Below are 26,642 nucleotides of genomic sequence, written 5' to 3'. Positions count from 1 at the left end.
CTGGGTGGCAATTTTGTGATGCAGACAAGTGTCTACTAGGGACTAGCCTAAGACCCATCTAAGCCATGTTCTCTTTTAATGGCAAGTTGAGACTTGAATCGAGGTCTGTGAAGGTGGAAGAGGAGTGCTATTATCCCTGTACCAGTGAGACACCATTCCCTTCATGCACATGGCTAGCATGGTGGGATCTGTAAGTTTGCTACTTGTCCTATTTGAAGGGATGCTTTTGGCTACAAAGGTTTATCATCGAATCAAACAACCTGGCATCCTCAGCCATGCGCCATGTGGTCGTGCCAAAAACAGATCAACTGCAAACATGTGTTTCCTACTTCCATGTGATGAGTCTTAAGCCTCTAGGAGCCTTAGCAAGGGAAAGGGAGAAGTCATGTGTTTTCAAGGAAGCAACGGCTGGGGATAAGGGAACTGAAGAGGAAGCTACTACAGATGTGTTTGCATTATTAAACAAACACCTATGGATCAAAGCCTGTGAACAGCTACACAGAATGCAAGCACAGCTGGAGGACAAAAACTGACAATAGCCTGCCAGAAAGGGAGAGAGGGGTGTGTCTGTGGGGTGCCATGACTTACAGATTTTGGGTTTTCCTTTCATGGGAAACTTCACGATCATCTCCTGGGGATTAGTGCAGACATAGACGAACGGAGACGCAGACTCCTGGCTCAACTCAGGATACTGAAAAGAACAAACACAAACTGCCTTAGACAAACTGCAGCGGGTGCGAGAGCAGCTCTAGATTCAAAAAGAGCACAGCGGGCAGGAACATTTGTGTGGCATGAGAAGGTAATTCAGAATTTAAGGGCTTGTCTAAACACATTGGTTGCACCAACTTAAATAGGTTTAAAAACTACACTAGGGGCAAACCCTGGGTGGCTCTGATATCAGCTGGGCTTGCGTCTGATAAACGCCAGCTTTGGCAGATAAGAGTTGAATCCATTCACAAAGTTTAACCTGTTTAACTGAATCGCTTTTATCACTACTATTCAATCAGACCTATTCTTGCTGTAGAATGGACCCGTCTTGAGAACCTTCTGCTTCTGAGGAGTTGTTGACAGAATCTTGCTGGTATATGTAATGGTTTGCTGAACCCATCAAATGACAAGACCCCTCTTCCAAGGAGTTTATTCTAACTCCAGGTATGTGACTGCAGCATGTGTAGACATACATGAGTCAGCTTTGATCTAGATAGCCACGGCAGCATGGCTTAGCTGCTTCAGTCCATATCCACGGTCCCAGGAAGACTTGTGCAGCCCATGTTGCTGCAGATTCACTACTACTGTTCTTGGAGCCAGCTAGATCAAAGCTAGCTTGGGTATGTCTACACATGCTGCAGTCACCCCTCTGACTGCAGTGCAGACATACCGTCAGACTAATGTGACTCTAGGAGCAGGTCTGCAGTTTAAAGAGGAGCCAGCACCCAGATGCAGTTGGGGAGAAGAACTGTTTTCTCCTTTTGAAATCCAGGGCATCTTCTGGAAGGAACTTATGTAAAGCAACTTCACTGCAATGAAAACATCTGGGGAATTTGTACAGGAAACACAGTCAACAGAGCTCTTCTCTTGCTAGCCAAAAAGGAAGGATTCACCAAGAAAGGGAATGCACTGAAGCTCTGTCTGGACGCAACTAGTCTAGTTGCACTGATGTTCAGAAGGTGTGTTTAAGTTCCTAGATGAGTAAAAACTAACACACACGGAGACATCTGCAGTTACAAGTTGGTAGGATACAGTCTCAAGGGTTACCAATCCTCAAGCTTCAGGACTGAAAAGACTGAAAAGCCCATTACCAAATATTTGTTTCCCATGTAGGTACTTACAGAGTGTGATAAAGTCACTCCTTAACTTTCTGTTGGTTAAACTAAATAGATTGAGCTCCTTGAATCCATCACTATAAGGCAGGTTTTCTAATCCTTTAATCATTTTTTTGGCTCTTCTCTGAACCCTTTCCAGTTTATCCACATCCTTGTTGAATTGTTGACACCAGAACTGGACACAGGATTCCAGCATCAGTGCCAACTACAGGGGTAAAATAACCTCTCTAATGCTAGACTGCTAGAGAAAGTATAGTCTGTTCATGGGCTTCCATAACTGTACATGTACACAAACGCACATGCACACGCGGCATTCCAACAGTAATCAACACCCATCCTTAAACCTCACCTTGTGTGCTCTTCCCACATCCCCCAGTAGGGCCGTTATGGCAGCATGGAGGTTACAAAACTCAAAGGCGTGAGACTGCCCTTGACAATTCACTGGCTCAAGGGCTTTGGTTTTCCTTGCATTGACTCTGAAAAGGGCAGTGTTTTGTTGAAACATAACCTTTTGCCAGCAGGAATTTTTGCAGGCATGAGAACTTAGGCAAAGCTTCCCTCTCATCTGATTGGTTCTACCTCCCGTGACTGTGAGATTTCCCTCTGTGGAATTCCGAGGTCCGTTTGCCAGTTCAGCAGCAGTTGTATCTGCCTTGTTCATTACGATGCCCTGTTCTCTCAGCCATGCTGATGTCCCATTAGTTGCACACTGTCAAGCTGGGCTATTAGTGTGCGTTCTGGATGGAAGAAGAGGTGCTCAGGCCACATCAGTGGGCAGCATGGTGTGAAGCAGCACACAGGAATGGTGTAAAGGCTTCCTGAGCCTGAATCCATTCGGGAGAGTTGTGGATGAGGCATCAATAGAGCTTTGTCGATCTGTGTACTGGGCCCAGCTCAGTTGATTTATACCAACACAGTGTACAGACCTGAGGCTCTGAGAAAAGTGCCAATGTAGTCCCCAACTGTGCAATGGTTGGGGGCACCCCACTGTTCACCAATTACATTTGTGATCAGAGAACTAGTAAAGCTAATAAGTTACCTAAGTGAACCCTGATTCTTACTGGATGTTTTAGATTGCAACCAAATTACGAGACCAGTCAGACTGGAGAGAGACACCAATGACTGAAGTGGCAATTTAGAAATGCACTTGAGCAAAATTGAGAAGGCTATTTGCTAAATCTGGTGGACCCAAGGCATGAATGATCACCTACTCTGCTGGATCACCACTCCTAGGGACATAAACATCTTTGGAGCAGCTAACATCAACTAACTGAAGCCCCTCATTATTGCTATTTGAGCAAGCATGTTGTCCTCTCTCCACCTCTTGGGCTATCTGTAGCCTGACCTGGGGGCACGCAATATAACTGATATATGTCTGTATTCTTTTGACTCGGCATTTGTACCAATCGGGTCATGATGCATGATGCTCTGTAGTCAGAACTGCTATCTCACCAGATACTATGGAATCTTGTGGGTGCAGTGGCCCTCCCCTACTTCTACAACTTCATCTGTCCTTCCTGAATAATTCAGATCCCAAGTACTAGAGAATCCCATTTATATATATCCTGCCACGCTTCTGAGTTGTCTCTTCTACCGCCGAGCATTCTAGCTCCCCTACTTTTGCTTTTCAGCTTGCGCTGTCTGACAGAGATGCTGGCAGTAGAACACAAAGGTACAGTTTTCAGAAGTGCATAAGTGAGTTAGGAGCAAAAGTCCCATTTCCCCCCCCAGAAGTGACTTAGGCACTTTAGGAACCTAACTCACACTGACTTTCAATGGGACTGAGGTTTCTAAGTGCTAGTCACCTTTGGAAATTTTTACCCTTTGCTTAGTTATATGTAACTTCTTTATCTGACCCCGTTACCTTTCTTGGATTGTACGTCTGAGCCCTCCTGCCACTTCGCTGAGGCAACTGGAATGTCTCTCCTCTCCACTATGAGTGGACTCAAACACAGCGAATAGCAAACCCCAAACAAAAAGAAAAGGAGTACTTGTGGCACCTTAGAGACTAACCAATTTATTTGAGCATAAGCTTTCGTGAGCTACAGCTCACTTCATCGGATGCATACTGTGGAAAGTACAGAAGATCTTTTTATACACACAAAGCATGAAAAAATGGGTGTTTACCACTACAAAAGGTTCTCTCTCCCCCCACCCCACTCTCCTGTTGGTAATAGCTTATCTAAAGTGATCACTCTCCTTACAATGTGTATGATAATCAAGTTGGGCCATTTCCAGCACAAATCCAGGGTTTAACAAGAACGTCGGGGGGGAGGGGGGGGAGGAAAAAACAAGGGGAAATAGGTTACCTTGCATAATGACTTAGCCACTCCCAATTTCTATTCAAGCTTAAGTTAATTGTATCCAATTTGCAAATGAATTCCAATTCAACAGTCTCTCGCTGGAGTCTGGTTTTGAAGTTTTTTTGTTGTAATATCGCAACTTTCATGTCTGTAATCGCGTGACCAGAGAGATTGAAGTGTTAACATTCATAAACCAGTCGGAGAACACTTCAGTCTCTCTGGTCACGCGATTACAGACATGAAAGTTGCGATATTACAACAAAAAAACTTCAAAACCAGACTCCAGCGAGAGACTGTTGAATTGGAATTCATTTGCAAATTGGATACAATTAACTTAAGCTTGAATAGAGTTTGGGAGTGGCTAAGTCATTATGCAAGGTAACCTATTTCCCCTTGTTTTTTCCTACCCCCCCCCCCCGACGTTCTTGTTAAACCCTGGATTTGTGCTGGAAATGGCCCAACTTGATTATCATACACATTGTAAGGAGAGTGATCACTTTAGATAAGCTATTACCAGCAGGAGAGTGGGGTGGGGGGAGAGAAAACCTTTTGTAGTGGTAAACACCCATTTTTTCATGCTTTGTGTGTATAAAAAGATCTTCTATACTTTCCACAGTATGCATCCGATGAAGTGAACTGTAGCTCACAAAGCTCATGCTCAAATAAATTGGTTAGTCTCTAAGGTGCCACAAGTACTCCTTTTCTTTTTGCGAATACAGACTAACACAGCTGTTACTCTGAAACCCCAAACATGAACTAGGACTAGATGAGCACAGCCACTCGCACAGAAGCCAGGAATTCCTGGCTCATTCCACCACACCAGAAAGATCCAAACCCCAGTCTAAACAAGAGCACTGGGGGGACCTGAGTTTGTTACTAGGAGGAATTAAGGAGATCCTTTTCTCCTGCTAAACAAACAGACAGAGCTTGAGGCTAAATGCAGCATTTCAGTACCAGCTGGAAGTCAGCTATCTAGTCAGCTCCACAGAAGGCAGGCTGCCTACAGCTCCCACACTCCCTATGGATTCAGAAGTCCGAACACACAGCAGGTGGCTATCAGCCACTCCACACAACCAAAACAATCAGGATGGAATCCACCACACTGAATGTTTCCACCTCTTTGCTATTGACCTCTCCCCAGCATGCAGTGACCAGCCTGTTCCATGGGGGGCCATTTTCATCCAGTCAAATTTAACTGAACGACAATTTTCTGCACTTTATCTTAATTCAGGGGAGCAGTGGAAACCCTGAAAGAGGCCAGGAAGGGGAGGAACTGAGAGCAATAGCTGTAGCTAGGGGGTGTGCAGATTACCCCAGAGATGCTTGGACATAACACATTTGGCAATAAACACTGGGTCAGATACTCTTGGCCTACTCTGCTCCCTCATGCAGTTTAGCAGCATAAAGGAAGCAAAGACTGACTGCACCACTCAAGCTGGGATTCCCCTGGCACAGGAATTGCCAGCAGGCATAGATTGATGCCACTGGCTCCTATGCCACTCTTCCTGTAGCCCACCTGAGAGGAGACACAACTGGAGCACACTGCACTCCAGCTATTTTCAGCAGGAGGATGATTCCCAGGGGACTATTACTAACCGGGAGAGTTCAGAGTAGCCCCTCACAGCTCCCTCTCTCTGCTGCACCCAGCACAAACTGGATACAATAGACGACCTAGCCCATTCAGATTTTTTCCCATCTCCTTCTCATACTAGAATATTTGAATTTTCATATTATTTTACAGAGGATATTCCTGCTCCCTCATCCCATTTCTCCTTGTATTCCCCCACCCCCACTTCCCCACCTCCAGCTGATTACCATTCCAGCGCAGGAGGGCTGGACACAGCTCCTTGGAAGCCTGTAAACCATTACCATGTCATTAGCCTGAATGGGGCTCTCCCTATCCCCACCTCCAAGTCCCTGGCTCTACAGTGCTGAGTTTGCCTGTCTGAAAGGTGTCACACACCAAGCTGGGCAGAACTGAAACAACCAAGGATAAGAAAAGTGCTAGGAGAGCACAGATCACTCAGGCTGCGTCTGGACTGCCACTTTCAGCGCTAAAACTTTAGTCGTTCAGGGGTGTGGAAAACCCACCGCCCTGAGCCACAAAAATTTTAGTGCTGAAAAGTGCCAGGACAGACAGCGCTTCCGCTCCCAGCGACAAAGCTACCACCCCTCGTTTGGGCTGGTTATTTCTTATTGCGGAGCGCGCTCTCTCCCGGCGATAGGGCGCGTCTACACTGCCCGCGGCACGGCGCTGTCGCAGCCACGCTGTAAGGTGGGCAGTGTAGACGCACCCTGAGAGAGACCTGGTGTGGCTGAATCCTATCAGAAAACAGAGGCACAACTCATGATGGAGCAGAGGTCCCAGAGAACAAAGCAGGGAGCAAAACCTTTCCCAAGGAGTTTTACTAGTGACCTTTCAGGCTATTCTTTTGGTCTGACTGAGGTCTTCAGACAGGAAAGCAGAAGGAAATAAACAAATGCCCCAGAAAAGACCAAGGTATAAAAATAATGTGTTAATAAGCCTAGTTCTTTTCTTGTCCCTGTCTTAAAGAAAGGCCGGCCTACAGAGCTCTGCAGTGCAGCCTGCCACCTTTAATATGGAGCTGTACAGGTCCCATGCTGATTGAATCAAGGTGGAGAAAACTGCACACGGGGACCTGCAGTCTCTGAGAGCAGCTGCCATCTCTTCTATCCCATGGATGTTAGGGGTGGTCCTCAGACTCCTGGTAAGGTGCCAAAGCAGCCAGTTTGAGTGCCCTGGGGTACCAGAGAAAGGTGGGCATACAGAGGGGATAGGGGCTAATGATGGAAACAGCTGAATGGCATTGACAGCTTTCCTTATCAGGGCCCAGAATGAGAAACAAACCTAAACTTTGTCACCCGCTGCTGATCCAGGCGGCCATCTTGAGGTCTGGGCTTCATCTCCCCTCAGTGCTTCAAAATAAAAGAGGCTACGCCAGAAAGCAAGGCTGTCTGGAAGGAATAAAGGCCAGCGGAGCCCATGTGCTAACATCAGAGCTGGGTTATTTCTCCCCATGAAATCTAGTTCAAAAACGTCTTGGCAGTGATTCAGCCACTCGGAAAGAGCATAGGGCTGCTGCGGCGGGGCCTGTGTGTCAATAAATCAGCCATCTGTGGCAGGCAGAAACACCCCATACTCTGTGCTGCCTGCTCCAAGAGTTAGAGCGAGAAGCCACTTGGCTGTCCCCACGTCAGGAGGCTGGGAAGCAAAGCGTTCCCTGCGAGAGGAATGCGAGGGCTGAATGGCGTGCTTGTGACCGAGGACAGCTGGGGGAGGTTTGGGGAGCATGCTTGGCCAGCGGGCAACTTACTTCACCCAGTTTTCAGTGAGATTTGTGGGAAAGGCGGATCCACTCTTTTTTCATGCCTCATAAGCTTCATCGCTGTCAGACTAACATAACAGGTAATTAACTACTAAAGAGCCGTTTTCGCCTCCTCTCCTGAGGGAAATTGCTCACCATCCAGCTAGAAAATGTTGCTGTAGCGGTTTCCAAAAGAGAAAAAAAATTCTCAGCAGTTTCTGGCAAGGAGCATGGGAGCCGCAGCCAAACAGTGGCATTTATGCCAGCACTTGTAACCTGCTCTCCAACCCCACTACAAATGTGACCAATGGCTGAGAGGCAGCCTAAGCAACTAGAGACCAGTAAAATTACACCAATACTTATCTAGACCCCTTGCTTTTTTGTACTCCAAAAGGCCAGGACTGGGGCAAAAACACACAGGCAGCAAGCAACAACTTCAGTACAATCTAGTGGGTAGCATGGGAGATCCCAGATCTATTGCTAGCTGTGCCACTGTGCAACCTTCCCCACCTCTGAAACCCAGAGCCATTTGTCAGTGTTCATAAGCCACTTTGAGAGCATCTGATGAAAAACAGAGAAAGGCGAAGTGTTGGTCTAGTGATGGAGCAGCTTGGCTTCTGGGGGCCATTCCAGGGAAGGGATCTGGACTTGGAAATGCCCAGTTTTAAATGAGAAATGTTATCTGTATGGGCGGCGTTCATCTGGCGTTGATTGTTACTCTCCAGGGCAGGGTTTCCACCATGCAAAATAATGGTGCTAGAACAACAACAGGGCAAACAGGAAACAAAAGTTCCAACGATCATCCATTTTTTGTGTGTGTCAATGTCCTTTTGCAAGATCAAGCTTCAACTTTAAAGCATCATTTTCAGAATAACCCTCTCTAGCTGTTAGCTGCAGGGCCTGGAAGCAGGAGAATGCCAGATGCTTCTTATCCCAAACAACCCCTACACAGAATGCTAGATTTTTCAGATTATTCCTTAGGTAAATCATACAGCATAGCCAGGTTCCTGTTCCAGGCACTGCACGTGAGTGTAGCATCCTGTTCCTGGCCAGTCACAGTCTCCAACGTTGCTTTTCTCCGGGATCTTGAAAATCCCCTGTCCTTGAAACTGTCTTCAGGAGGCTCGAGGGAAGCTCTAGTCTGAAAAGCAAAGCTAAGAATGGCCTCTTGGGGTTCCGTTATCATCTCACTGGCTTCACAGAGGAAATGTGATTTACCAGTCAAAAGGTGTGTTTCTCTGACTGCAAGTGCTGTGAAGTCTGCCTGGGCTCAGAGAAGTGCTAGAATCATTCTGGCTCATACCTAAGCACCAGTAATCAAGATTCTGTCCACCAGACTGTTCCCTCAGCCACACCAAGGTCTTCCACAGGGTTGCCCAGGTGTAACTGAAGGCAGAATTTGACCCAGCAGCTGGAACTCAATGACCGATCTAAGAAAAGGAGTACTTGTGGCACCTTAAAGACTAACCAATTTATTTTGAGCATAAGCTTTCGTGAGCTACAGCTCACTTCATCAGATGCATGATCTGTTCACAGTGCCTGGGCCAGACTTGACACTGCAGGGCTTCAGGGGGTTTTTAAACCAAAGGGAAAACCCTTTGGCTCAGAAAGTCAGCAGCCCTGGTGCCGAACACACACTGAGAGCAGGTCTGTCGGTAAGGGTGCTGCCATTTTTAGTCACTTTCCATGACACCTTGGGCAAGAACTTCACCTCTCCTTGCCTCAGTTTCCCACCTTTGTAAAGTACTGGATTGAAGGAGCTAGGTGAGTGCAAACTGTTACACCTGAGACACTGGTTTCTCTCACAACACACTGGGGGATACTGGAACTTTGCATCTTCAGAGATGTTCTCTGCTCTGATTGCTGTTCCATCCATCACTATCTTCTCTAATTTCTCACTTCCACAGAGAGTCTATTGATTACGATGAGCAGAGAGCTTCCCCGATCCGTAGGAGGGGAGGCCAAACTTCAATGCCAAGTTTACTAGCCCAGAAACAAAGTATCCAGTATTCTTGCCAGAGATCTGGACTCTTATCACTGATGCCCCATTTACCACCTCTTTGGGATCGAGAACCCAGATAACTGTCCAAAGCCACTGCATTAGCCATATGGCTGATGGGAGGGGAAGTGCTTCGGTGCAGTGCTGAGGCAGGCTGGGCTAGAAAGCAGCTAATCAGTGATATTCCACTCAGGACTGGCAGAAGGAAAAGGAAGATTACAAAACAACAACAAAAGCTGCCAGCCAAACTTTCGTTTGAAAGCCTGTTCGGTCTAGACTGCAACAAGTGAGGAAGGAACAGCTCAGAACCACAGCTGCTAATGGTTATGGATTTGGCAATCAAAATGTCTTTGCTAAAAAAAGTTAACTGCCTTACCACTGAGGTTACAAACCACAGCCTTGATGCATTGTTGCAGTCAGCATCCTCCCTGCTGTTTTTGAGAGCTTACATCTGCTGCTGGCGGATCATATGCTGGCAAGCGGCACCAGCTCCTTTCATGGGGCCGCACAAGGAGCTTTGCTAGGCTGCCTTCATTTCCCCTTCTTCCCACAACTATGCCCTTCAGGTATCGCTTTTTTTCTCTGCCTGCTTGTGCAGTATTCCGTTATTCCGGAGCACAATCAGATCCACAAGCAGGAGGGAGGATAGGCGTGGGACACTGCTGCATTCTCTCCAGGATGGCCTTTTCCAGTCAAGCACCACTGCTTTCCTGGGGTGCTCTCTGCATCAGAGTTCCCAGCCCAGATCTACACCACAACCTGTAGCTTGGTTGTGTAAGGTGCAGGGGGAAGTAATTATGATTTAATAGGAATGGGGCTTCAAAAGGTAGATGAACATTTAAACTAGTTGAACGGCATTTGATTTTAAAATGCTGAACAGACCCACACTGCTCAGTTCTCAGAAGGCTTGGAGGATGCAAGGGTGCCAGAAAACCTGGAATGTGAGCCGTCCTCCTCTGCTTTCCTAATTCCCAAGCTCACCACTGCCAAGTGATCAAGTGCCACTTAAGCCTTCAACATCTCTATTCCCTACCTGGAAAAACACCTGCCCGCAGTGAGCCAAGCAAGCTACATTTGAATGGGTTCGACACATTTGCTGGATGACTGATGACCAACAGGAGAAACTGGAAAAACATTCACCAGTATGAAGGCCAAAAGGTACATTTCACATGTTTTCTTGTTCCATGCCATCCTCTCTTATGGCCAGACAAAAGGCGGGAGCAGGAAGAAAACAGGACTGGAATGGTGGGGGAAAGAGTGCTTGCTTCTACATTAGCAACTCATGGTAGCATTGTGGGAGTGTTTCTCTCAGCAGAATAAAGTCCTTTTATAAATGACTACTAAGGAATTAATAATTCACATTCCAACAACCCCGTTAGGAAAGGGTTAAGGAAAAAAGCAATTGCAGAGTCCAGCTAACGCCATAAACAATCACACCCATTACTTACAAAAATTTTGCACCTTTAAGAAAAAGACCCCTTGGCTAGAAATTAACAATTAATGTATCCACCCAACTCCTTGCTCTGGTAAACTTCATCACTCACGATCACTCAACCCACCCAGCCTTGGGTTTGACCCCTAACGTTGCTCTGTAACGAAAGCAAATTGTTAGATGCATGCTGTTTGTTTTCGATATTGTTGATTAAATTATATCCGAGTCCACCAATTCTCAGAGTGGGATGTACTGGTGGAATCCAGATATTTTTATAAATGGATTTGGAAAGACTGACCTGTTTTGGGTTACGAAATGTATTAAGTACATGGTGATGAAGGCTTATAGAAGTACATGTAGTCCTTGCACATCTGTATTTGAACTATATTAACTGTGTTGAATAACAGCTAAAATATTCCTCTCTCCCTCACACACACACAATCATTTTTCACTTCTGGGCAATTCCCTAGCCTTTTAAATCCATGTCACTGAACAGAGTTTACTTTTTGGGCCCAGTCTTTAGCAGGACCTTATAGCAGGCCGGCAGTGTTTGCCTGAAACAACCCAACATCCCACCTGCTGTGGAATGCTAAGAGGGTTCTCATCATACAAGTGTAGGACTGCAAGGGACCTCGAGAGGTTATCTAATCCAGTCCCCTGCACTCAAGGCAGGACTATGTAATAAGTAGACCATTCCTGACAGGTGTTTATCTAACCTGTTCTTAAAAACCTCCAATGATGGAGGTTCCACAACCTCCCTAGGCAATTTGTTCCAGTGCTTAACCACCCTGACAGTTAGGAAGTTTTTCCTAATGTGCAACCTACACCTCCCTCATGGCAGATTCTTGTCCAATCCTAAGAGGTTAAGGAGAACAATTTTTCTCCCTCTTCCTTGTAACAATCTTTTATTTACTTGAAAACTGTTAAGTCCCCCCTCAGTCTTCTCTTCTCCAAACTAAACACACCCAATTTTTTCAATCTTCCCTCATAGGTCATGTTTTCTAGACCTTTAATCATTTTGTTGCTCTTCTCTGGACTTTCTCCAATTTGTCCACATCTTTCCTGCAATGTGGCATCCAGAACTGGACACAATACTCCAGCGGAGGCCACATCAGCGCAGAGTAGAGCAAAAGAACTACTTCTCGTGTCTTGCTTCAACACTCCTGTTAATATATCCCAGCATGATGTCCACGTTTTTTCCCAACACCGTTACATTGTTCACTCATATTTAGCTTGCGACCCACTATAACTCCCAGATCCCTTTCCACAGTACTCATTCCTAGGCAGTCGTTTCCCATTTTGTATGTATGCAACTGATTGTTTCTTCCGGAATGGAGTACTCCACATTTGTCCTTATTGAATTTCATCCAATTTATGTCACATCATTTTTCCAGATCATTTTGAATTTTAATCCTATCCTCCAAAGCACTTGCAAACCCTCCCAGCTTGGTATCATCAACAAACTTGTGAAGTTTAATGATTCACTAGAGCAGATGGTTCATTACCCCACTCTGGAATAAGGGAGCTGGGACTTATTCTCTAGAAATTGAAGATCGAGGGTGAGGGCTGAGCAGTCTGGAGGGAAGAACTCTAGAAGCACCGAAGTCTAGGAAGGTTTGAATTGAATTTTGTTACCTTATCTTTACTGTCAGTATTAGTAAAATCAAATACCAAGAAGGAGCTGAGTTTCAACTCTCCATAGAGCGTGGACTGTGTTTGAGAGCAAAGTTAAGTCCCGAACCACTGACTAGCTTGCTAAAATAGTAGCAAAGGCTAAATCTACAATCACCATTAATTAAGTCATATGCTTCAGCTTTAGCCTCAGTTCTTCCCCAGGGTCTCTGAAACCAGAGAAGAGGGCATGCTAGCCTCTATCAAATGCTGTAATACTAACATTCAGTTCCTTTTGGCATGCTAATGTGTTCCTAAATTAATCATCAACTGGCAATTTCTCCTGCATTTTAACAGATTGAGCAGTAAATTTTTTATAACTGCTGGCTTATGCTGGGAAGCTAGAGTATCAGAACAAGCTCTTCTGAAAACTAGAGAGCTTTGGATAAGGAAAAATTCTAAAGGCCCTGGAGAACTAAAATCCAAATTAACTGTATTCCTAATTTGCTCTGCTTTGTCACAAATAAGCAAGACCCTGGAGGAGGACTCTCTTGCCTGAAAACTATACTGAGAAATCTCAAACAGGAGGGCTGGTATAAACATACTCTTTGCAACATCTGTAGGTCTCTGCAAGCCAGAATTAGACCTTATTCAACCTGATCTGGAATTAGATTACACGTGATCAATCCAGGTTTAGACATTGCTAATTTTGTGGGCCCCTGAGTTAGAAGGGCATGGATGCTGGCTACAATTGTTAGCTGTGGCATAGATACATTACTTTCTGCACCAGGCTAGTCAAGTTCCAAACAAATCTCAAATCCTTGTGGAGACCTTTTAATGGTAGACATGTGCAACTTGGCAGACTCTCATCAGGAAGTAGAAGGTGTTAACTGCCACAGTGAGAAACAACGTCATTACTCCATCTTCAAAACACAGATCACCCGAGATGTGAGATGGAATTCCTACCCCCACAGAAAGTACACGCACACCAACAGACAGATGTTCTCACATGTGGATTGCCACTGCCTCTCACACATAACCCTCTTGTTTGAACCCTGTGTCAGGAAACTTTTACAGTCAGAAACTGAAACATGAGAGGGTCTTTGCAGCTCCCCCAGGATAACTCCTCTGAAATGTTGCCAAATCTCACAATTTTATCATGAGGCTCACAGTATTTGGTGTTCTTAAAGACCCAGCCCTTGGGATCAGATAACTGAATGAGAATCTCAGTTTTCTTTTAAAAAAAAGGGGGGTGGGGGAAATGACATTCATGGTTACAGAGAAAAGCTTGAAACATGAGTTGAGTGTACCCTAAAGGCTCAAAACCCAGAAGGCAAATAAAATTTCCAAACTGACTGGTGGTTTGTTTTTTTTTTTAATCTGATGATTTCTGAATACTTGGGATTGGCAATACTGCATCAGTGGGACTTTTACTTTGGACTTTTAGAATAAAATACTTAGGACTTGCACTCATTTTATATTCACATGTTCCGGAGATGCTTTGTGCAGTAAATTATTTACATCTTTACATATCTGTATCGTTTCACTATTTTATACTGTATACTTCAGTTACTGTGTTCCTGTGTTTTTCTCCCTTTGATTTCTTGTTCAGGGGCTGATTATTAGCATGTATTGGGACTGGTCTACACTACTGCTTAAGTCAACCTAACTTACGTCGCTCAAGGGTGTGAAAAAGACACCCCCCTAAGCGACACAAGTTACAGTGACCTAAGCGATGTCCACACCGGCACTACGTCAGTGGAAGACGCTCTCCCGCTGATATAGCTTCCGCCTCTCGTGGAGCTGGAGTAATTATGCCGAAGAGAGAACGCTCTACCGTTAGTATAGCACGTCTTCACCAGATGTGCTACAGCAGCACAGCTGCACCGGTGCAGCTGTGCGGATGTAGTGCTCTAGTGTAGACTTGCCCTTAGTCTCTCATCTGTAAACATTTCGAAGAATGTTATCTTCTGGATCCTAAGTACAGCAAGACCTATTTATTGTATTCCTGCATGGGATATTCATTGTTTCTTGTATTCCTGGCACCCTAGTATTTTGGGGGCACTAGGTTCAAACTCAGTGGAGTGGGAAAAGTAAAGCCTGCTGAAAAGGCCCACTTGCCCTTCAGGCACAAAAATTTAGCAAAGCCCCCTTACACAGATTTAAAGTGGCAGGTGATTTTTCACTCACATGTGAAAAATAAATTCCTAATTTCTTTCCAGCATCATCTTGTATTTAATACCAAGGTTTGACATCTATCTGTAGTCACCCACTTTCAAAACCATTTAGAAATACTTAAATACCTGATATGAAAATGCTTTTTGGTAATTAAAATAAAAGCTGCTTTAGATCTCAGATCATCAACAGAATATGAATAGACCTCAGTGCATTAATTGTAAATCATCTGGTTCTTTATTTCCCTGCCAAGGCCTGCCTGTAGCATTCTGTGTTTCCCCAGTTACAACAGATGAGCTCACTAACACCTAACACGGGAAAAGGAAGGCTGCTCTCTGCTCTGCTTGAGGTGTTGGTGAGGTCAGCCTGGAGCAGGGAAAAGCAGCTCCTTAACTCAGCTCTTGGCAGGTCACAATTAGCACAGCTAAGTGCAACAAAGGGACCATTTGAAGTTGAATTTCCATTTTTTGAGGCACCCATTAATGAAAGCAAGTGAACCCAGAATACACTCCAAGAAGATGGGAGATCTGTCAGCACAGCCCAGACGTTCAGAGTTAAGCCTGCCACATCTCAGGCTGTCTGAGCAGCAGAGCAGACTGGTAACCAGGCTGAGTGATGGGAGGAGTTATAGCTTCACTCTACTGTTGCCAGTGCAATTCAAACCATTCATGTCAGGTGGATGTTGTATCTGATGATAATAACCCTTTGTATTCCGATCCAAGGATCACAAGGAATGACATCAGCCTCGCACCACTTCTGCCAGGGAAGGAGTACTCCATCTTACAGATGGAGAAACAGGCACAGAGAGGTTAAGTGACTTGCCCATGTTCACACAGAAAATCAGTAGCACAGCTGGGCTTAGAGCCCATGTCACCTGATTGCAGGTCTGTGGTGATTTTAGCCTCAAGACCACCTTTCTTCCCCCAAACCCCCCTAAGCCGCCGGGCATGCCATTAACACAGGGCCCAATCCTGCAACTCTTCCTCATACAGTTAGTCCTTAATCATGCAAATTGCTGCACTGAAATCAATGCGACCAGTCATGCAAAAACTACACCTTAGTAAGGGCTGAAAGATTGGACCCACAGCAGTGATCTGAACATACAAGTTCACAGTATACATACAGTAAGTCTTCAAATTAACAACTAATAAAGAATACACCAATTAGACTGTGAGATCTCTGAGGTAGGGACCACCTCTGCCCGTCTGTTTGCTCAGCACATCGGGGCCTCATTCTGATTTAGCCTTCTGAGCAAATCTGTAATCTAAATATTAAAGGATGATGAGGAGTGAAAAACAGCAGCAGGGTGTCATGGAAATTAAAAGCTGGGTTTTACTAAACTTCATTAATACCTGACAGAGGAAGCAAACAGCAAGGAAAGAGAAACACCTTTGCCTACAGAAAAGATTAGACACAAGTAAAAACAAACATGTTTGATCTTGAAAAAAACACGGCCTCCATCACCAGGCAATGTGCACACTGGACACTTATTTAATTTTCAAACCATCATCCACTGATGTGGTCACATGGGATCTGTGTAATTACTCAATTTCCTGGAAATGTGAAAGACGTATCAAATGGGAGCTGAGGGGGTGGGGGGCAGATAATCAAAGGAGAATGTTTGAGAAGAAGTCTAGCATGTCTTGCTCTCATGGAGGGATCTCTGCTGCCAGGTTTGCACTGTTTAACTTACTGTATTGTCAGGTTTTAAAACATTTTCATTGGCTTTCTCCTATGATACAAATACAAGTGTTCAGAAGACTAGGTGCTCCACCCTGCTTATCCTGAAGCCAACAGGGATTTGTCTGCACTAGGAAAGGAACCCATTGCAATAGCTGGCTTCTGTATCAGGTGCTGCTAAAACTGTGTTGAAAATAGATGAGAGTAGACAAAACCACATCACATGCAGCAGCGGTTCAGAAAACAGGACTGAGCCCTGCTCCCAACAAGGTTCAATTCTGGTTTCTGAACGAGTGCTGAACATGGGTCGGTCCTGTCTACATACTAGGGATGTAAAATGTTAACCTGCCTTAACAGTTAACCCCTGGACCGGCCCACCAACCCTAGCGACCCCACACCAGCTGGCCCGCCAACCCCAGTGTCCCTGCACCGGCCAGCACCGTCCAGAGCAGCCCCAGCCATGCTGGCCGGCCCTTTAATCAGTTAACCGTTTAAACAAAATATTTTTAATCGTTTAAATGGTTAACTTTCTAAACAAGATTTACATCCCTACTATATAGACTCAGGGTTAAACTGTTTTCACTCTGATTCAACTACACTCATTATTGACAAGAGGCAACAACATCCTCATCACTAATTTAACTGGGAGCACATTCATATTAAATTCTAGCCAATACATATGGGGCAAAATACCAAACCCACAAACAGTAACTCCTGGATAGCATTAATTCTGAAAGCGACAGCAAATTAGAGAGGATATACATTTACAATGCAGTATGGTAACAGAAAAAAGCCAGTGTGATTTTGGGCTGGACATGTAAAGGTAACATAGTACTGAGAGGAGAGGAAAGGAAATTATACAGCTCTGGCGAGACTGCTCCTGGAATAATGTGTTCAATTCTAGTGCCTCAACAAAACAGAAAGATGACAGCAAACTGGAAGGAATTGTAAGACAGCAACAGAACTGATTAAGAGTCTGAAGGGCTTGATCTATGAGGAGAGATTAAAGGCTAATTACATACAGCTTGTGTTAACAAAAACTAGGGAAGCGCTATGACAACTGTCTACATGTACCTACAGGGAATAACCACCAAGAAAGAAGAGGAATTTTCCAGGGCATTTCCCAGGGGGTGGAACTAGGAGTGATGGGATTCAATTAAAAAAAGAAAACATATAGGCTGGAGATCAGGACATATCTCCTATCAATGCAACTGATTAGACTGGTGGAAGTTTCCCAAGGGCAGCTGGGAAAGGAAAAAGGCCGGTGTTTGAAACTAGACTGCAACGGGCATTGGATAATATAGTGTATGGAACAATCGTGCTCTGGCCCCAGGGGATGGAGGTGATGATCTAATTGGTCTACTCCCTTCTTCACTTCCTGGGATTCTGTAACTCTAGGCAGGCTGCACGGTCATGACATTAAGTGGCCTTTCTGATACCTTGGTCCCAAGGCGCCCTCTGCTGTTCAGGTTCTAACAGTCCTGTCCCAATTCTAAAAGCCAAACAAATGACAGGGAAAAGAAAAATCCCATCCAGTTCAGTATGTCGCCTTTATCTCTAGTCCCCAGCCACCACTCTTCCTTCTTCTGCTTGGTGCTGCGGGGAGGAAAGGGGAGAGCTCTCCCTCATGTGAAATGATGTCACACTGATCAGCTGCTTCTTCATAGCCCAAAGGAAACTCATCGCTATGGTATGTTCTGCTTTAACCAGAGCATTGTTCTCCTGGACAGCCACTTTATCAGCTTCTCTCCCAAAGAATCCACTTAACCTATGGATAGGGACTGGCAGTGACTGCTGCTTAACTGTGATAGCATTCACATAAATTCCTCTTAATAGGGACCAGTCAAGGAAATAAATGGTGTTTAATCAGATGTCACCTGGTGTGAAGTTTAAGCTCCTAGCTCTTAATACAGCTGGTGCCAAACAGAAGCTGAAATGCAATGAGTATAGCTTTAACCCAGGACAGCAGTGCTTCTCATACAGCGGTTTGCAGAGTGTCAGCAGGTGTGCAAATGAGCCACATCTGTCACAACAACCTTCTTGGCACCAGGAAAGCCAAGAACACCTTTCAGCATTAGTTCCCCTGAACCAGTGTTGACTGGATTAAACAGAGACAATAAGAATAATGTAGACCTGACAAAACTACTTCCAAAGCCATACTGGAGACTGACTTCCACCAGCATTCCATCATGCTCCCAGCAGCAGCAAACCCTGTTTTGTCTCGTCTGTACCAGCACTTAGACCACTTTCCACACTGGTCCAGAGGAAACTCTTGCTGAAATGTGTTCTCTTCCCAGTGCACACAAGAGTAGTGGTCTCCTCATCTTAATTTAAATCCTTTCTTCAGTGTTCTCCTTACTTTCCCATGGATCAATGTACAGATACGAGTCAGGGTAGCTTGAAGGCAAGCAGGTAGACAGTTAAAAAGTCAGCTCAGAGAGGCTGGTTTTCCTCACTCACCTGCTCCTTGAATTGTTCTTGTGACAGACAATCAGCCAAGTCCACACAACCCAGGAGGCACCCAGAAGGATAATCTCTGGGAAATTCCACATCTGCGCCAAGAGAAAGAAAAGGATTGAAAAAACACACACTCATTGTGATCGTCCCATTTCTCAGTAAGCTCTTAACTGGAAACACGCTCATTTGCTCATCTCTCCCGCTCAAACTTTTTGAGGCACAAGAAAATTTAGTGTTTATTTTCTGTAATTCCTTTCGTATTTAGGGACACACGGTACACAGCTTAGGAAACATGGTCTTGGAGAACTGGCTTAAGCCAGACAGATGATGGTAAAGACAAAGACTGTGCATGGCTATGCCAACACATCTCCATCTTGCCCTGCTACACCTCTGTTGTAATGTACCTGGGCTCCCAATACACTCAGTCCATGCACCTCGATCCTGATATTCACCACCCACATTATTCCAATCCTGAGCCAGCCCTTTAGCAGAAACTGCCGATGAGCACACTACAGTGCTTTAGATCATGTGGTGCTTTGGAGATGGAGGCAACTGTCAACTGCCAGCTGAGCCAAAGTGACCTTAATAAAAATAAAATCTAGCTCCTGTAAACACCTTCCGTTTGTAGATCTCAAAGCACTTTACAAAGGAGGTCAATATCATTAACCTCATTTTACAGATAGGGAAACTGAGGCACAAAGCAGGTAAGTGACTTACCCAAGGTCACCCAGCCAAGAATAGAACCCAGGTCTCCTGAATCCCAGTCCAGTACTCCAGCTACTGGGCCATGCTGCTTTAAAAGCAAACACGCACAAAAATCCAAGATGGCCTGAAATTTGGGGCTCTCATTCCTAGCGAGGGATGGCAGCATCATGTTTTTGTGCATCTCTCCCCTGTTGTGGCTTTTTAGGGAACAGTATGGCCGATGCACAGTGAATGCACAGTTCCTTGCTCTGGTGAGGCAGGAAGAAATCCCTAGGCATATTTGGGCTGACTAATATCCAGAGGTGCTGCACCAAGAGGCGACATCTCCTTGGCCATGCAGCCTGGACCAGGCTGATGTCTCAGGCTCACCTAGCCTCACAAAAGAGAGAGATCTGCATGCTAATCTGCAGCTTTTTATTCCTGGCCTCCAGGAGGCCAGAACATATGATAGCATTTGAACTTCAGAGCACCAGCTCCTTCGTACATTCACATGCAACGACTTATTGCCTGAACCAAGAACGAAGAGGCATTGCTGCTAGGAGGTATTGTCAAAGTAAGATGCAATTCACTAGTGCTCATAGCTTCTGACTAGCCAAGAGGACAGAGTTGATCTGCTTCATGACTCCCTTCTGGCTGAAGAAATGCAGAAAGGAAGAGGGGAATTGAAAGGAGAAAGGAAGGTTAATGAGAGAAGCAGCAATAACTGCCCAAGAGTGCCTGCTTCCTGCCTCTGCTCATTACACGACTCAAGGTACCAAAATCAGAGACCCAATAGTGAGGTTCACCTTCCCGGAGCAGCATTCTGTAGGTGGCCTCTAGCTCAGAGATTTCTTGAGGGGATGGTCTTTTAGCAGTAGCTGCTATCCACAGCCGCCCTCTGTGGGATGTGTACCAGGTCCTGCCCTCCACCCTAGAGAGAACAGAAGAGGATGCAGAACTGACATGCCAGCTGAGATCCCACATGGCCCAGTCTTCAATGGAACATTTCACCCTGTGATTCCTGTTACCAAGCTTTGCCCTGGGAAAGGACATTTTCCTCTTCAGTGAGGAGGGCTGTTAGTGAGAAGACTTCTGGAGCCAGTGAATCTCATCAAGCAACTTATTTACATGGTTTAGTCACTCTACTCTGACTTTTCAATACCCAGAAATCAAGACTCTGTACTCCTAGGAGCTAGGCAGTGGTCAGTATGCAATCTAATGGGCAACATGGCCCACAAACGTAGACAAAGCAGTCAGCATCTGCCCTTTTCTTTAGGTGCAGCTCCCAGAGACTATGGGAACAGGATGAAAGGCTCCACCTTTATCAGAGTGGCTGGCTTGCAGCATTCCCAGGCTGCTCAGATCCAGGAGCAGGGTAAGATGGGATCTGAAGTCTCTACAGCCTGAGGAACTGATAAGTCTGCTTTTCAGAATTAAAAGTCATCTCCTCAGAAACTTCAGAGAAAAAAAAAATCTACAGAAATTCAGGGATTTCCCAAGACACCCCAATTACACTGGAACAGGGAGACAGCAGCTGATTTGTCTGGAAAACTGCCTTGTAAAGGGGAAGCTTGTCTAGTAACGTCTTCTGGCCCTCCCTGGGGAACCCTGCTCCTAGGCATGGAGCACCGCGATGCTGCAGGTTATCTATCAAGGAATTTGTAGATAGCAAAATAGCAAAATACTGGAGTATTTTCAGGCCTTTGTTAATTATCGTCATAAAGAAGCTGACTCTTTCCAGTCTGCTCAGTTCCGAACTCAACAGCATGCTCGGATGAAGAAGTGCAGCTCCCTGTTTGTACATATCCTGCCCAAACATTTCCCTCAGGGAAATCACAGTTCCATGTCTTTATTTTTACCTTTTGATTCCTTTTACCAGCAAAGAAGCCCAAGGCTGGTGCATGCTGAGACACCAGCCATCATCTGAGATCTCCTGTAATTCTCGATCCTGAATCCGTAACCTGTTCCTTTCGGAGGCAGACTCATGCCCAGTTTCTGCAGAATGGGCAGTTTTTCTGTGCAGGAGCAAGCCAGTCTGGTCTACCCACTTCAGCATGTTCAAAACAAACACATAACAGAAGGTTTAACTCGGTCCAAATCACTAAGTTTTTTCTTTACTTAAGAACAACAGTGCAGAAGGCACCATGGCCTAGCCCTCCTGCTGGATTAGATCTTTGGCCCACTGTATCAGAACCCTGCTCTTACCATTCTCTGGCTACTGCTGGGTAAGCCAGACTTGAACCCGAAGGGGGGGGGGGGGGAGAGAGAGAATCTAACCTGGGATGGTGCCAGTGTAGCCCAGAGCAAGGTGTGAGTCAGGTGGCCACCTTTGTCATGCCCCCGAGAGAGACCACAAGCCAAGCATACAAAGAGTGCAGACCACTCATCAAATGGAGCACTGCATGCCAAAGCCTGGAGTCTCTGCATGCCACACCCTGGTAGCAGTCAAAGCAAGGGAAACTGTAATCTGCTCTATGTAACCCTCACATTGGCTGCCCTTGAACTAAATGGCAGATTTAAAGAGTAGAACTATCAACCGACATTGTCCCACAGCATAGACGGCACATACATAGTGTGTTCACAACTGAGCAACACCCAGTTGGCAGCACCTGCACTGGGAAGAGTTTAAGGGAGGCCAAAGGGATTGTTCAGACAACCAGCTGACACAGCATCCTCCCCCTCCTCGTGGACTGCCATATGGGATATTGGCATTCAGAGCCAGCCTTCGGATGCAGCCACAGACCCCTTCTGGGTGCACAAACAGTACTCATGGCCACTTATCACATGCCTTTTCCTCTTGAGAGGGAATGAGGAAAAACAACCAGCTATAGCCCAAGAGCTCCCACAACTCTTGAAAAATACCTGGATGTAGAAAAACAGTTAAGGGGAGGCAGGAGAGGCACAGACCCTGGTATGAAGACAGGGAGGGGTTTAAATTGCATTATCTGGCATGGCCTGTCACAGGCTAAGAATAAGCGTATATTCATGCTTGGAAGTGTCTGAGCAGAAATGCACGGTGCACAGGAACCAAAGAAAGACAAGAGGGGACACTAGCAAGTGGAGAGCGTGACCAAGGGGGCACAACTGAAATCTGGCAGGCAGATCCTTATAAAGGGAATTTTAAATGGGAAACTCCTTTAGACTGAATGTCAGGAAACCTTCCCAAGAGCGAGATGCATCAGGCTGAGAAAGGGGGAGGAAACCCACTGCTCTGAGTTAAATATGCCACTGGCAAAAATTCTGCCCAGGCCGAGAGTTTGGGATGGACTAGCCCACCTAGCTGGCCGTGTCCATCTCTCACTCAGATGATCCTAATCCCACAGAGGAGGCTGGGGGACAGGGAAGAGATGCCATCAACACATGGGAAGTTACAATCCTTGGGCGCATGTCTCTTGGCAGCCACTGCTCGGGGAGGAATCAGAAATTGGCACTAACCAAGGGGGCAGGCTGGAGAAGGTGGGGATTCACCAGAAGCCCAGAGCTCACTTCAGACTTCCCCTGGGGTCTCCTCGATGGCTTGCTCAGTGTGCCACAGTTAATGGCATCAATTGTCTCATCCAACCTGCAAGGACACACAAACCACGTTAATACCCCCCGGCCTCCTGTCCCAGAAGCACTTCCTGTCATTTCTCCCAGCCAGGCTGCTCCCCCTGCTGCCTCCCTCCCTCCGATAGTCGGGCTCCTGCAGACACTCAAGGCATGTTTGCTGTAGATATACAGCTGTACTGCTCTGTGTTCTCCCAGGGAGCTACTGGCCCAGAACACTCACAAACGTGCCAGCTAAGGACAGTTCTGCCTGTAAGTCAGACAGAGTGCAAAATTCAGCAGGGACAGTCAGTACTGAGAGCATGGCCCTGCACAGCACAGGGTAGCCCTGTAAAACTGGCATCCAGATCACCCCATGTCATTAATGATCCCAGGACACTGGTCACAAAGCAAGACTATCTAAAGGGACCCCATTTATCTGGCACCCCGTAGTATCTGAGCTTCAACAGCCCTGTGAGATGGGGATGATGGCACATCTTAATTTTACAGATGGGAAACTGAGGCACGGACACTCTAAGGGCAGGTCTTCACTACCCACTGGTTCGGCGGGTAGTGATCGATCCTCGAATGCACTCCTCGTCGACTCCAGAACTCCAGCTTGCGAGAGGCGGAAGCGGAGTCGAAGGGGGAGCAGCAGCGGTCGACTCACCGCCATCTTCACAGCCAGGTAAGTTGACCTAAGATATACCGACTTCAGCTACGCTATTCACGTAGCTGAAGTTGTGTATCTTAGGTCCACCCCCCACTTCTAGTGTAGACCAGGGCTAAGTGACTTGCCCAAGGTCACACAAGAAGTCTGTGGCACAGCAGAGACTTAAACAGTCCCAGGCTTGTGTCCAAGCCACTAGACTAGCCTTCTGAGAGCCACAGTGGCCTGGCCAAACCCTAATGTGGGCAACTCCATTTGGAATGTGGTATTCGTCACTCCACCTCCTAAAAGCTGGGGGGCAGTTCTGTACACATAGAATGGCTGCCATGTTCCACCCCAGAGGATGCTGAATTTCATTTGTAGGGGAAGTGATCCCGTTACAGTGAGTCTGGAAGATGCCCAGGTATGCAAAGCTCTACAGAACATCAAGTTATTATATTGTTGCTTCCTTTTTGCCTCTTCTTTATTCCTAGGCATATTTGCACACAAGCAGATTTTTGCTCCTTAGGAGTGTAATCTGCTCCTGAAGCACAAACCCCTAAACTCTCTGTGCTGTCATGACTACAGCAGATGTCTGCAACACCACAGACAGAGGGATGAGATTGTGAACAGGGAAATAAGCAGCAGGAGCAAATCGGTTGCTAAAGAGCTCAGGATCCTGTTTGTCTCAAACAATGAGATACAGGGAGAAGCACAGAACGTTCTAACCAAGTGGCAGGGCTGCCTCTCAAGAGAATGGGCTCCGCAGTTTGTCGTCTGTTGCTATTGATGGTAGCTCAGCTGCCTCGCTAACAATCACAGATAGCGTTTCTCCTCTCTCTGCTCTCTGGAGCGTACTCTGCTCCCTGCCAGCTCGGTGGCTGATGCCACCTACTCACTTGCTGTGATATTCAGCCATGCTGTCCTGCTCCTCCAGGATCTGCCTGCCAGCAAAGTCGATGGTGATTTTCCTGGCAAGTCGAGAAGCGTGGCGCAGCTCTCGCAGCTCCTCCTCTCTCTTCTGCAGTGCCTCACGCTCTTGTTTGGACAGCCACTGGTTGGAGTCTGTAGCAAAGTAATCCGACTCGTCATCGATGACTTGAGTACGGCGCACGCTGGTGAGAGACAGCGACAGAGAAAAAGCAGAGTGGTACCAGGTACGACAGCAAACAGCCCCAGACATACCTGGAAACATCACATCAGTCATGCAGCCACCCCTCCCCATGCTCCCACGACCCCCTTGTGGTCTCTGGAGAACATGGCTTGTCAGTAACATGAAGCCAGATGCATGAAATTTTGCCCTTTTGAGGACCATGCTGACAACCTGTCAGGAACTCGAGGGAATAAAACGGAAAGAGAGCACAACTACTTCCATCTTAAATACGGAGGAGAACCTGTGGAGACTACACACAACAGCAAGCCCTGGACGCAGCTCTCATGGATTGAGACAGGGCATTATTGTTGTAGTGGCATGAATGTAGTAGAGTGTGATTTGTTCCCTACAGTGTCCTTTACAGATCCCCAAAATCCGCCCCCACTCATGCCCTTCCTAGGTTAAGGCCCCCTTTCCCTTGTAAGCCCCGTTCTTCTGGCTGAAAGGGACTGAACAGTTTTCTTTTCCCCATTTCCACCCCAAGGTAGAGAGCACTGAGGCCAAAGCACCAGCAAACCTCGCAGACCTAACAGGGGATGAGAGACCAGACAGGGAATTAAGCCCAAGGCTCCTGCAGAGCCCTGCCAACAGACCACCCAGCTGGCCCCTGGCCTCAACACAGTGCTTGAAAAATTCACTCAGTATGAGACTTCTTCCACCTGGCGACTGCGATCACGTCTCAAAGGGCAAGGATAGTGAGGCGTTTATCCATTGCAGAATGCAGTCTGTCAACCCAAAACTACTTGTGAATTTCACACATGCCACTGGGCTATGGAAGATTCTGGGGCTGGGCTCTCTCAATCTCTCCAGCTGAAGCTGTTCCACTTTTTCAGTAAAAGAAACCAGGAGTGGCCATGGGGCTGAAGCCAGCGTCTGTCCCCCCGCAAAAAAGCCGAGAACAGCTTGGGGCTGAAGACAGCATCCCTCCTCCCCCCGAAGCTGGGAGCAGGTGTGGGGCTGAAGCTGGGAACCCCAGTGGCCCCTCACGCCCCCACAGCTGAAGCTGGGAGCAGCGTGAGACTGAAGCCCCCAGACCTGGGGCTCCCTGCGGGCAGAAGCCCTGAGTCCATGGGCAGAGTTGTGGGGGCATAAGGGTGTTGTCCCCCCCACCAAACTGCAGTGACTTACCCAGAGTGGGGCAGTCCACCCCCCCCCCCCAACACAGAAAGCAAGGTGTCCTGCTGAGGTGAGTCACGGGGTGGAGGTGGCGCTCTCTCCCTGGACCCCACTGCGTGGAGCTGGCCCAAGCCCTGCCAACTCTTGCCCCCTCCAAAACAGAAGTCAAACTACACCTATGCCCAAGGGTCCCCACCCTTGGCCCAGAGCCCTGAATCCCCCCACCTACCCCCATTGGGCCCTGGCATTTTTATAGCATGTTGAGGGGGGGCTCAAAAAGAAAAAGGTTGAGAGCCCCTGGTTTAGAGTCCCCAGCACGGAGTTCCCACAGCTGCTGCAAGATGAGTGCCGTCAGAACAGACTCAAACATCAGCAGTAGCTGAAAGGCATGTAAGGTGTGTGGTTATGCAGCAAGATGGTCATCTCAGCAGGAGAATTTTCACACCATTGCCTTTGCAAAGTTCCCATGGTTTTCCTTTAAAAGTGAATTGTCGGGGGGAGAGAAACGGGCTTGAGTCTTTCCGCGCCGCCGCCCACCCAACAACAGCAGCAAAAGTTTGTTGTTCTTGTTTTTATATCAGAAATTCAAGTCTTGTCTGCCCTGGAACACCCTGTGGTGACCGGGAGAACGAATGAAACTAGATCACAAGAGAGTGAAAGTGGCAGCCATTGAGAGGGGAAGGGAATTTTACTCTCGCTGTTTAAAACT

At 46.7% G+C, this 26,642-nt stretch overlaps 1 protein-coding gene across 2 annotated transcripts in view; it reads right to left on the bottom strand.

Moving 5' to 3' along the window:
- The window catches only part of TRIP4 (thyroid hormone receptor interactor 4), a 51,281-nt gene that overhangs the window by 6,558 nt on the left and 18,081 nt on the right, over positions 1–26,642 (bottom strand). For both annotated transcript variants that reach the window (XM_073363226.2, XM_073363227.2), the window contains 6 exons: positions 24,564–24,779; positions 22,926–23,052; positions 21,350–21,537; positions 20,297–20,421; positions 18,810–18,901; positions 589–691 (listed from right to left, as the gene is read on the bottom strand). In XM_073363226.2, the coding sequence (XP_073219327.1) occupies positions 589–691; positions 18,810–18,901; positions 20,297–20,421; positions 21,350–21,537; positions 22,926–23,052; positions 24,564–24,779 (851 nt within the window). The remainder of the gene's footprint in view (positions 1–588; positions 692–18,809; positions 18,902–20,296; positions 20,422–21,349; positions 21,538–22,925; positions 23,053–24,563; positions 24,780–26,642) is intronic.

Source organism: Lepidochelys kempii, chromosome 10, assembly GCF_965140285.1.
Source record: "Lepidochelys kempii isolate rLepKem1 chromosome 10, rLepKem1.hap1, whole genome shotgun sequence".
In the NCBI taxonomy this organism is placed as follows: Eukaryota; Metazoa; Chordata; order Testudines; family Cheloniidae; genus Lepidochelys; species Lepidochelys kempii.
Note: the sequence above shows the minus strand (reverse complement) of the source record. Positions and strands in the feature narration are given on the sequence as shown.